The 12,546-nt window shown below is 38.5% G+C and overlaps 2 protein-coding genes across 2 annotated transcripts in view; both read right to left on the bottom strand.

The window, feature by feature from the left end:
• The window catches only part of LOC117292109 (ras-related C3 botulinum toxin substrate 1-like), a 34,026-nt gene extending 27,850 nt beyond the window's left edge, over positions 1-6,176 (bottom strand). The window contains exon 1 of the mRNA XM_033774030.1: positions 5,782-6,176. Coding sequence (XP_033629921.1) covers positions 5,782-5,819 — 38 coding nt within the window. The 5' untranslated portion in view covers positions 5,820-6,176. The remainder of the gene's footprint in view (positions 1-5,781) is intronic.
• A 1,631-nt stretch (positions 6,177-7,807) lies between these two features.
• LOC117292711 (40S ribosomal protein S9) lies at positions 7,808-12,493 on the bottom strand. The gene is made up of 4 exons (XM_033774854.1): positions 12,410-12,493; positions 10,411-10,640; positions 9,702-9,888; positions 7,808-8,574 (listed from the first exon to the last, which is right to left on the bottom strand). Exons 2-4 carry the CDS (start codon positions 10,619-10,621, stop codon positions 8,397-8,399), a joined length of 576 nt encoding a protein of 191 aa, XP_033630745.1. The 5' UTR covers positions 10,622-10,640; positions 12,410-12,493; the 3' UTR covers positions 7,808-8,396.
• Between the last annotated feature and the right edge of the window lie 53 nt (positions 12,494-12,546).

Raw genomic sequence — 12,546 nt, 5'->3', positions numbered from 1 at the left:
CTTCTGCTATTTCTGAGCTCCCTCATGCGCATAGGGGGATATTTTTTTAATAGAAGTTTGACGTTATGGTAGCTAGTGTGAAAGAAGCCTTTGTTGAAATATGCATATTTATGTATTTCATGATCAATGAGCCTACATTATGGCATCATTATCTGATATCACATTTCTTTTTTAAAAGTATTTTTTCCACAGAGATGCCAACATTGAATTTAAAAAAAGAGTAGCATCTCCCAAATGTTAAGGGCGAGCGGAGCTTGGGCTCCCTAAACCGATCTTTCTATTACTCTCTACAATGCTAATTAGCTCATTTTCAGGTATTGTTGTGAAATAACAATTACCTGTATGCATCAACAGAACAGCTACAAATGTTTATAACGGCCAGTGAAAAAAAACTTGAAAAAACCCTGATTTCCCTCATCTTCTGACTTTGTTTCAAAAATAAATGTAACATAAAAAAGGGTGGCCTTACTTAAATGTAACATAAAAAAGGGTGGCCTTACTTAAATGTTTTTGTTTTAATGATCAGAAATGCAACAACAAGATATTCGGAGAGAGAGAGAAAAAAAACCAAAAAAAAAAAACGTGTCCGGATTTTGGGCAAAAAATACGTGTCTGTATTTTGGGCATTGTCTGGACATCGGCGCTACAATTACTGGTAGGAAAACATGGAAACTGTCTAGCTTAGACCTCACAGGTCACTCAGTTGAAGGTATTTTTGTTCAGAAGGTCTCTTTTTTTTGTCGCCATTATTTCGTACTTTTTTTGCCAAGCTTCGATGAAGTACATGTACAGCTAGCCAGCGTGGGCACAATAACAGTGGATACATGAGGAATGAGGTTACTGTGACACGTTAGCTCACACACAACCTCATTCCCCACGCACGTGTGCACTATTCCCCATCGTGTAATAGAGATCAATGGGTACGATCTTGCAGCAATGCACTAGCGTAAAAAATGCACACTCAGCCGGCCAGCCAGCGGGGGAGGGCACGCAACAATCATTACGTCGAGACACGTACATTGTTCGAGTGAATTGTTCGAGTGAATTCGCCGCTATTATTCAACACTGCGTTCTAAAATTAAAAGTGTTTTTTTCTTTTCTGTTACAATTGTTTTGATATTTTTCTTAATTTTTATTTCCACTAATAAGTTCATTCGTTGTTTGCATGTATTGTACGATTTAATAAAATTATATTGGGCGGCTTGTTTAGCGTGTTTAATTGAGTATTATCGTAGCGTCGTAGTCACGGCTCGAAATCGTATTTGCTACGCCCAAATCGTGTATGTTGGTATCTCTGTTTCCATATTTTGTTGTTGTTAAAGCCATTGGACCCTTTCGGTAAACAGTATTGTCCAAGTCCCACACTTCGTGTATCACAACTTATATATACAATAACAATCCTGTGGAAATTTAGGCTCAATCGGACATCGGAGTCGGGAGAAAATAACGGGAAAACCCACTCCTGTTTTCGCGCGTTTCGCTGTGTCATGACATGTGTTTATAACAAATCCGTAATTCTCGTTAACGAGAATTTATATTGTTTTACCGTTTTCTCAAAAAGTAAAGCATTTCATGGACTAATATTTCAAGAGAAGTCTTTCACCATTACCTTCTGTAAACCCTGTAAATTATTTGTAAATCTGTGAACTTTTTTTTTTTTTTCTGTACCGAAAGGGTCCAATGGCTTTAAATCAAATATGCTTACATAGTTTGTTCTGAATTTTGTATAAAATAATGTTTGCACACATTGAACTTAATTAAAGGGCACAAAATGCAATTTAATATATCCATTTCTAGCGCCATGACCTTTTGAAGGCATAAATAATAACCAATCAAAAATACATCTGGCTAAAAAATTGTCATTTATCACATTCTTTGACAGTAATTTGACAAAGAATCTGCGACAGAAATCCAGCACAGCTATTTTGCTGGTATTGTTTACTTTTAGCTGGTTTGTTGATGCATACACCCTGTATGCCTGGCATGTCAGACCAGATCCCAAATGCCTTGGACTCTCACAGTCTATCTCTATGAAAATCCATATCAGATATCAGTAATCAGTTAAAATAGTTACACCAGGAATCCTCATCTGACAAGGGTGTTTTCTTAATGCGCTTGTTTTGATTGATGTCATTCTACATCATGTATCTAAGAATCAACCAAGTATTTTGATAGCTGGTGGACAAAGATAATAAATCAAAATGTACACACAGAGCTCCCCTTTTCTTACATCAGTGGGTAGTGACTAACGAACCAAATAAATCAAATAGGCCTATTGCACAAAATAGTTAATGCCCTAACGGCCTTAACCATTTTTTTCTTCATATTTTATACCATAGGTCCTTTTGGCTGGTAGGCAGTTTGCTTTTCTAAATCAGATGTTTAAAGAATATCTTTTAAGCATCACATACATGTATTGTACAATTATTTATAACAGTATAGCCTTCCATGCCAACTTTAGAATACATGTCCAATTGATGGGATTTTTACCATTAGGACTATTTACCGATTACCCAGAAAATTTTTCCCATATTCAATATCAGATTATTGTTCACAGACCATAAAATGTATGCATCATGTACTGACTGTCTTAACAAGCTTCAGACTTGAACACCTAAAACAAAATTGGCCTGAAGCAAAATATGACAGATAGTGTAGTAACAGGAAACTGTCATGGAAAGACAGTAGGCATTGGCAACCTGCAGTAACACAAGAAAAGGAGAAATACTTGGTGATCTACATTCACCCATGATCTTAGTTCATAGGTGTTGCCCTCAACCATAGAAGACTCCGAGTGACACGCTCCAAGGTGCTGATTCATGCACCCTACTGAGTTTACAACCCAGTGGGTGTTTTGACGCTTCTAGATCATGTACATTGTACAATGTACCAGTATACAATGGCTAGCAAAATCTGAGGCAATTTCATAGAGCTGCTTTTAAAGCACACAAAATAATGCGTACAACAAAGTTATGCCTACCAGAATAAGGTTACCACCCAAAGTATCACCACACCACATGTGCCACAAGTACCACTTGTGACTGGTACTGGTAGGTATCCTGCTCCTTTTTGCTATAAGCCTATGAAGCAGAACATCGTTAAGCAATATTTTCTGAGTAAGCAGCTCTATGAAATTGGGCCCAGCCAGGTATGGTCACACTTTTCTGACCAAGCTTCCTAACAGATACAGCTAAAGCACCTCCTGCTAAAGCACCTCCTGCTAAAGCACCTCCTGCTAAAGCACCTCCTGTTAAAGCACCTCCTGCTAAAGCACCTCCTGCTAAAGCACCTCCTGCTAAAGCACCTCCTGCTAAAGCACCTCCTGCTAAAGCACCTCCTACTAAAGCACCTCCTGCTAAAGCACCTCCTGCTAAAGCACCTCCTGCTAAAGCACCTCCTGCTAAAGCACCTCCTGCTAAAGCACCTCCTGCTAAAGCACCTCCTGCTAAAGCACATCCTGCTAAAGCACCTCCTGCTAAAGCACCTCCTGCTAAAGCACCTCCTGCTAAAGCACCTCCTTTTAAATTCGGTCTTTATTTTTACATGAAAAGACTTGTTTTTATATATGCACCTTTGTAAAAAATACATAAATAAAACAAGAACGTAAAAAAATTAAAAACAACAACAGGAACTCACGACAGTAACAAAATCATGGGACTTCACTTGTTCATGATGTGTCGGGTTTTAATAAGATGCAGGAGGTATGAAATTGTTGTAACAAGGATCATTCATTTGCTTGCACTCAACTCATGGTTGGTCTTGTATGTCTGCCCTATTCTCTATGGTGTGCGTTTAATTATAGACCGTACGTTAATTTATTCCAATATCAATCCTTGAGGGAGTGTTTACCCATATAGACTGCTGCAGCAGACCGTGTACCCATATAGACTGCTGCAGCAGACCGTGTACCCATATAGACTGCTGCAGCAGACCGTGTACCCATATAGACTGCTGCAGCAGACCGTGTACCCATATAGACTGCTGCAGCAGACCGTGCAGACTTTCTATGTGTAGATTTTAAAAAAGCCATACTAATGTCATTTCTGATTGAACTGATGATTATGAAAATGTGGTTGTTTCAAAAACAAGACAGTTGATTTTGAACACATGAGATCTGCACTTATACAGCATACTGGCATAATGTTACAAACAATAGTTTTATGTTGGATTCACTTTAACAGGTCTCCAAAATCAAACTTTTAAGTTAGAGATTACAGAACCTTTCTGACTGTCCAGTTGACATTGTAATGACAATGACATTGTGATATTTTTTTGGCAATCATAGAAAACCTTTCCAAAAATAAAACTAATGCAGCAATTTGGACATCACGTCATTATTTGCTGCCCGAGAGAGTAAAAAAACAACAACAACAAGAACAGTGAAGCAGCATACGACCTACACTCTTTGGTCAAAATCATAATCTAATCAATCAGCACGAATAAGAATTAAGATTTAGATAAAACATCATTACAGGTCTTACCGTCTAATATTATCAAAAGGGAAGATTGCCTTCGCAGAAATGATTCTACAATTTCCTTAGTTTATCACTAATTTCTTTAAAATAAATGTTTATCCTACTAAGTACTTTTGTCACCATTGTTAAGAAAAAAGTTAGAATAAAAATTGTATTATAATAAATCAAACTTTATAGGGCCTATAGCTACTCCCCAAATACAAGGAAAATAGATGAAATTACGTACGGACCTAAATTCTGATTTTGTGAAAGTTCAGGACATATCCTCACTGCACTTTGTCAAAACTAAATGACACCCCTACAAATCAACCACCTCCCCCCCACCCCCCAAAAAAGAAGGCAGTTGATTTTTCATCAGAGGAGGCTTCCTCGGATACATAAGCAGAAAAACCACTGGTCATGTGCAGCGACTGTTTTTCAGGACACAGAAACTTTACCATGACCACATGCTGTCTGGTTTGTTCCTCTAGCGGAATAGTTCTAGGATAGGACTTATTAGTACACTGGACCCAGTTACTGGGAACCTGTAGTCCTTTAAAATTATTTTTCAGTATAAAAAAAATGATCAATTTATAAAAATACGAGTACAGCACCCCAGTAACTTGGTCTAGTTCCTCTGCACATGATTGTGACTTTATCAGACAATTTTTTGTTTACAATTACCAAATATCAGTCACTATCAGACTTTATTACATTTTATAAAAGAGCCAAAAACAAACAAAGAATTCAAATGCTATGATGCTACTACGTTGCGATACGAATCCCTCCTCCCGACGGCCGCCAGGCCAGAGCAGAGGTCCCTGTGCGGCCGTCGGGAGGAGGGTTATGTATCGCAACTATGATGCTACTAAAATCTTCCCACTACAACTATTCAATCAAGGAGTGCTGGTTTATTAAAAAGAGTCAATTTTTAAGAATAAAACTAAAACTAAAAAAGTAAAAGAATTGTAATTTGGGGGACTGGAAATAAAAAGAGAGAAGCAAAGCAACCATTGATGGTTACTTGTGTAGAAGTTTACAGTGTTGTTGTACAGATTATGTTTGATTTCCGATTTATTTATAAAATTATAAATTAGTTCAGTTATTCAATACTAATTTGAAAATCGAAGTTCCATGACAATCAATTGACGAAACATTACATTGACAAAACATTAAATTACACTTACTTACACTACAGCATGCTTAAACAAACAGACAGCACAGTCTCCCCCGCCCCGGTTTCTAGGTAAACAAAATCTTATTCAATTTGTTCAATAACATGACTAAGTTTACCAGCGATCCAAATCCGAAAACAAAAGTTACTTACCCATCACCAACAACAACACATTTAATGCTTTGCATCATCTTGAGGCGGGGTTTGTTGTTAACGAACTTGGCGATTCCTGTTTGCCCACCACTGGCGGGTAGTTTGTTCAAAGTAGACGGCCGACAATCTCAACTGCACTGTGTGAAAAACCTCAGTCTCGGACTTTTTATTTCACAATTACAGACACCGATACTGAAGTAAATAACGCCTTTGATTTGAAATGTTTCTGGAGTAAGAAGTACACATACACTATCTAAGAAGCATTTTGTCACACTTTGGTAGGCCTATACACTTTTGTGATATTTAGTCTAAAATGTGTAAACTCCCCACTTCGTGAAGATGTGTCCAGAAAACTTGAAACTAGAAGCTCAACTTGATTGAATTTGCACGCTAAACCACAATACACTGGTACGCGATGCACACACCCCGTTCATTCAGAACATGAATAGCCGGGTACCCGTTGTTTTCAAAGGCTGCGGTTTCTGCACGTAAGATAGTTCGGATATTTTTGGGGGTGTCGGTACAAGAACCCTTTAGGGGCGTGTACATTATTCATTGGGAGGGGGGTATGTCAATACATCTGGGTTTTTTTACTTCAAGCTTCTACCTCCATGCTTTAAGACACTGGACACTAATGGTGATTGTAAAGACCAGTCTTCTCACTTTGTGTATCTCAACATATGCCTAAAATGACAAACATGTGAAAATTTGAGCTTAATTGGTCGTGGAGGTTACAATCTCAAAATCTAATTCTGAGGTCTCAAAATCCAATTCTTGGAAAATTACTTCTTTCTTGAAAACGCATTATTTCAGATGTTTCATACTATCAACAGCTCAGCTCTCCATTACTCGTTACCAAGTAAGTTTTTAAGCTAAAATAATTATGTGGAGTAATTATCAATAGTGTCCACTGCCTTTAAGGTTATAATTGCTTTGAACACATTTTAGATTTTTAGTGAACCAATGTTTTTGGGTCCAACATTTCTGGTAAACATTTCAATTCATCAATCCATAAAACCATCTTCTCTCCATGCACCTCTTTCATGGCTCTACCTTGGAATTATGTGCTTCCAGGATGGGGTGCAGAATTCCGCAGCAAACAGAATAAATAATTCGGAGCGGATTCTTTCACTCAAACCCCTTTGTACATACATAGCAAATTCACCCCATGCAAAACTAGGTGTGCCTCGACTTAAAGGCAGTGGACACTATTGGTAATTACTCAAAATAGTTGTTAGCATAAAAACTTACAAAAGCTGTCGATAGTATAAAACATTGTGGGTAACGGCTCCCTCTGAATAACGTAGGAAGTAATTTTCCACAAATTTGATTTTGAGACCTTAGAATTAGATTTTGAGGTCCCAACATCAACAACTGAAAGCACACAACTTCGCGGGACAAGGGTGTTTTTTCCCCCATTAATTACTTGCAACTTCGATGACCAAAGGAGTTCAAATTTTCACAGTTTTCTTATTTTGTGCACATGTTGGGATACACCAACTGAGAAGACTAGTCTTTGAAAAATATCAATATTGTCCTGTGCATTTAAAGAAAGAATTACTGTCAAACATTGTTAATGGCTCTGGACACCTTTGGTAATTTTCAAAGACCAGTATTCTCACTTGGTGTATCCAAACATGCTTAAAATATCAAATCTGTGAAAAGTTTAACTCAAACGGTCACCAAAGTTGCAAGATATTACAAGAGAAAAAAATGCGCTTTTTGCACAAGTTAGTGTGCTCTCAGTTAGGCTTCAGGCTCTCCATTGCTCGTTACCAATTAAGATTTTAGGCCAACGACTATTTTGAGTAACTACCAAGCGTCCAGTGCCTTTAAAATTATTTCATTATTTATCTTTTTCGTTGAGGGAAGGGCAAATTGGAATACAAGATTGTAAAATTGGATTGCTTTTGTTTAATTTGAAACCAGTCATTATTTGATTTCTACATGATTCCACAATGATCTCCAAACCCCGTCACTAATAAAAAAAATAGACACAAACAATAAAAAGGCAACACAAAAAACATTTTACTTTTCTGATTTGCCTGAGGAGTCAAGCTGCTTTATTGGATGTTTAAGAAAGAACATGACAATGACAATTCAAAGACATTATTGATACAAAGATAGTGTCCTTTAAAGATGATGTCAATTTTAAGACAGTGACATTACAACAACATTGTCATTTCAAAGACAGTGACATTACAACAACATTGTCATTTCAAAGACAGTGACATTACAACAACATTGTCATTTCAAAGACAGTGACATTACAACAACATTGTCATTTCAAAGACAGTGACATTATAACAACAGAATAAAGAACGCAATTTACTTTATTTCTGACAAAGAAGATCTGAGTTCTAAGATGCTTAACTGAAAAGAGATTGACATTGAAGTCCTTGGTGTTGGTCAATGATTGAAAGGAACAAAATACTACAGTTCAACAGAAGGATTATATTGACTGTCATTTCTCATTCTGTGAAAGTTGTGATCTATAATATTCAAGTTATCACAAGATATTGTACATCTTGAGATTGCCATAATATCCAAGATGGTCTAGAGTCAAGAGAAGATGTTATTTCTCAGAGAGTTCTTCCTCTTCCTCAGCATTGCATCTAATCCTCATCTTCCTCCTCTTCTCCACCACCACCACTTTGAGCTCTACGCATGTTCCTTCGCTTCACACGGCCAGGACGTCCACCACCGAGAGGAGAACGTGTAGAGAAGTCAATGTGCTTCTGGGAATCCAGACGAACAATGAAGGAAGGGATGTTGACGACCTGCTTACGGACGCTGTATAATGGATCAAAATCAAACAAAGAATACTCAATCAACGACATCAATACTGCTAAATTATACATCTCTGTCAACTCCAAAAGTATTTTCCCATATCTTGAATTTGGATTGAAAACCACCAGACTGCAAGGTTTGTAGCTGAAACTTTTACTGGACCAGACAATTCTTACAAGACCAGAATCAAAATAACAGTGTCCCAATTAAACTATTTGACCAAGTGCTAAGAAAATTTATCTTGTTTATCTTATGGCTAAAACTTTCAACCTCATCAGAATTAAAAGCAAAAAAACAACAACAAAAAACAACTATTTAGGACACTAAAAATAAGGTGAGTGAAGAAATAACATAACAAAAATACCAGACCACAGCCCGACTTGTCTGGTCGTAATTTTACTGGCCCAAGGATTAAGCACGGTATTAAGCGCGGTATAAATTTGTATTATTAAAAACACTGGTCTCAGGTCTGGGGCTCAGTGTTGATTTCAAGTCCCCCTTTTCACCGTGCAGCATAATGAATCGATGTACACTATGGTGTCAGAAATGAAAATCTGCACAAAATATTTGCAAAAGCTTTTAATACTTGTAGATTCATGACATGGATCCAAAATTCCATACCTGTTTTCTTTTTAACTTAGAAGCCAACCGACAAAGCAAGACAAGACATAAGGATTCGATCTGTGATCCAACCTCATTGGCCTTGAATGAATGCAAGAAATAGATCAGTCAAAGAAGGGAGGTGAGACGTAGGGATTTGAAAACCCAAGTGGCCTCATCATCACTGTCTGAAACAGATGGGTGTGGACTGCATTCAACTTCACAAGGAGTGTGCAAAGACATTGGGCCTTCCATGCCCAAGTGGTCTTGCAAGGAATATCACATTGCAGTAAAGATGTTAACAAGAGACCCATGACAAGATATACAGCTAAGGATTTAACCCTGCTGCAGTGATCTTGGTGAATAATCAAGGTTAAGGTCATCAATCAACTTGCGAGCTATGAAGACCCAGGGAATGAAAAAGTGTACAAAGTTATAAATTGGAAACCTAAACAATTCATTGTTTTTCATACTTCCATAAAAATTCACGAGACTTTCTGATTTAAAATGCGAGAATGAAAACTACAAACCGAATGTGACGCTGTCGGATGAGTACGCGGGCGTGATGAATGCTCTTGGCCAGACCAGACTTGAACACTTGCGTTTGCAGACGACGTTCAAGAAAGTCTTCCACTCGCAGACCCAGGACGTAATCAAGTTTCATTTTGCCCTCATCAAGTACTCCGACGCGGACCAGACGACGCAGCAATGCATTACCTACACAGTGAAGATATCACAGATAGGATTAGTTAGTAATTGACAAGTTAAGAAAGTTAACCATCAATTGCAGGTAGACATGGTTAGCGTGGCGATAGGGGTGTAGGGGAGCAGGGGGTAGGGCACTAACCATCTTATCTTCAAACAACCTCTTAGGGTCTTTGGGGTTCAGGGTAGAAGGGGTTGGGCTCTAACTGTCTTACCTTCAAACAACCTCTTAGACTTAGGATCGTTGGGGTTTAGAGGAGAAGGGGGTATAGCACCAACTGTCTAAAACAGCCTTTTAGGATATTTGGGGTTTGGAGTAGGGTTCCAACTGTCTTACCTTCACACAACCTCTTAGGATCTTTGGGGTTTAGAGGAGAAGAGGGTAGGCATCAACTGTCTTACCTTCAAACAACCTCTTAGAATCTTTGGGTTTAGGGGAGAAGGGGGTAGGGCACTAACTGTCTTATCCTTCAAACAACCTCTTAGAATCTTTGGGGTTTAGGGCAGAAGGGGGTAGGGCACAAACTGTCTTACCTTCAAACAACCTCTTAGGATCTTTCTCTTCACGTGTGAGGAGATCACGAGCAGCCTTTCTGATTTTGGCCAGGGTGTACTTCACACGCCAAACCTCACGTTTATTACGCAGCCCATACTCGCCGATCAGCTTCAATTCTTGGTCAAGACGTTCCTTCTCAAAAGGACGTCTTGGCGTCACGCTGGTTTTGCTGCACACCACTCTCGGCATGTTGACGTCTCAGATGGACCTAGAAATGATTTCAGTGAAAATAACTTTTTATTTTTTATTGTTGTCAATTTTTTTAATTATACCATTGAGTTTGCAGTTTACAGGTCATGGAGAAGAGCCAAATAAGTTCTGTTTTAATAACTACCTGCAGCAGCAGTCGAACTGATGCCAAATACAAGACCAAGTAATAAATGTAACAAATTCCACAAGGCAAAGCTAGGTTTAAAAAAACTAAAAATATTCACAACATGCATGAATCTATTTGGCGCTATCGGTCAATCTGCGCGATCATCCGACCGCCCTGCGCTATCGACCGATCGCGCTGCGCTATTGAAATATCTATTGGTCACGCAGCAATCGGTCGATCGCGCAACAATCGGTAGATCGTGCAACAATCGGGCGATCGCCCAACAATTGGTCGATCGCGCAACATTCGGCAACGGACATGCGCGATCAACCTATCGTGCGGGATTGGCTCGGCGCGATCGGCCGATTGTGCAGGAATGGTTTTGCACGATCGGCCAATTGTGCAGGAATGGTTTTGTGCGATCGGCCGATTGTGCAGGAATTGTTTGGCCCGATCGGCCGATGTTCAGGGGCCGAATTCACAAAGATGTAAGATTGATCGTAACTGCAAATCAATCGTAGTTGCTAACTTAAGTGTGACATCACAATATAAATCACTATGGTGATACTGAAAATTTGTCTTGCAATGAATTTTATTGCTTTGAGAAATTGCTCGGCCGATCGCGCAAACCCATTCCTGCACGATCGGTAGATCGCGTAAAAATTTTCCTGCACGATCGGTTGATCGCGCAAAACTTTTCCTGCATGATCGGTCGACCCCGCAAACCCATTCCTGCACTATTGGCAGATTGCGAAAAGCCTTTCCTGCACAATCGGCTGATCACGGAAAAAATACTGGTAGCGTGATCGGTCAATTGCGCAAAGATGATCATTGCGCGATCGACTGATTGTTGCGCGATCGACCGATTGCTGCGCGACCAATTGATCTTTCAATAGCGCAGCGCAATTGATCGATCGCGCCCAACAAATCCCTTGTCTTTTTATCGTTTATTCTGTTTATAATTTAATGTAGGCTTCTGCTTTTAAAATTTATTTTAAATACATTTTCAGCCCTTCACGGTGGTCTGTTCTGTTCCCTATTTTATTTTACTTAATCTTCAATGTATGCTTTAACTTTCTTTCCTAAGATGATTTTTTTTAAATTTTTATCTTTGTACATATCAGATTGTTTTTATATAGGCTATATGAATATTTCATATATTTTTGTTTGTATCCTTTCCTGTAATTGGTTGGTTTGGTCAATAAATATATGATCATGAGCCACTTCACTTGGAATAATTACTTAATTTCATTAAATTTTTTAAATTATATACAAACGTACATTTTCTTTTAATCGTATTTTCCCTTTTAGAACTTAAGGAATGTCAGTAGTATAATTTGTCTACGTTAGTTGCATTAGAAAAACAAGAAACACACAAAATTCGCCTAAAAATATTTTAAAGTGCGCCCTCTATCAACAGACCGAAAGATGCACGTGTCCCACGACATGGGTAAGCAAAGATGAGTCGGGTGTGCCATGAAAGTGCTCACCGAAAAAAACCCACTATGTATTTCATGAACACTCCCCCAAAAAGCTCTATGACACCTAAATAATCTCTAAATATCAATGATGAATCTTGTGAAGGAATAAAATCACTTATTTATTTTAATAGACTAAAAATGTTGTCAAAAAGGACAACAGAATAATGTTGCGAAACTTACACACGCACGGATAAAATTGGAAAGGAAGTCTGCCCTCTTGTGTTTGTGTCTCCAAAAGGATCCGAAAAATATCTACGCAGGAAACTTTTCCAGAGGGAGGAAAAAAGAACAGCCTCAACATTTCCACGAAACGCCCA

The sequence above is a fragment of the Asterias rubens genome, chromosome 7 (assembly GCF_902459465.1).
Source record: "Asterias rubens chromosome 7, eAstRub1.3, whole genome shotgun sequence".
NCBI classification, from domain to species: Eukaryota; Metazoa; Echinodermata; class Asteroidea; order Forcipulatida; family Asteriidae; genus Asterias; species Asterias rubens.
Note: the sequence above shows the minus strand (reverse complement) of the source record. Positions and strands in the feature narration are given on the sequence as shown.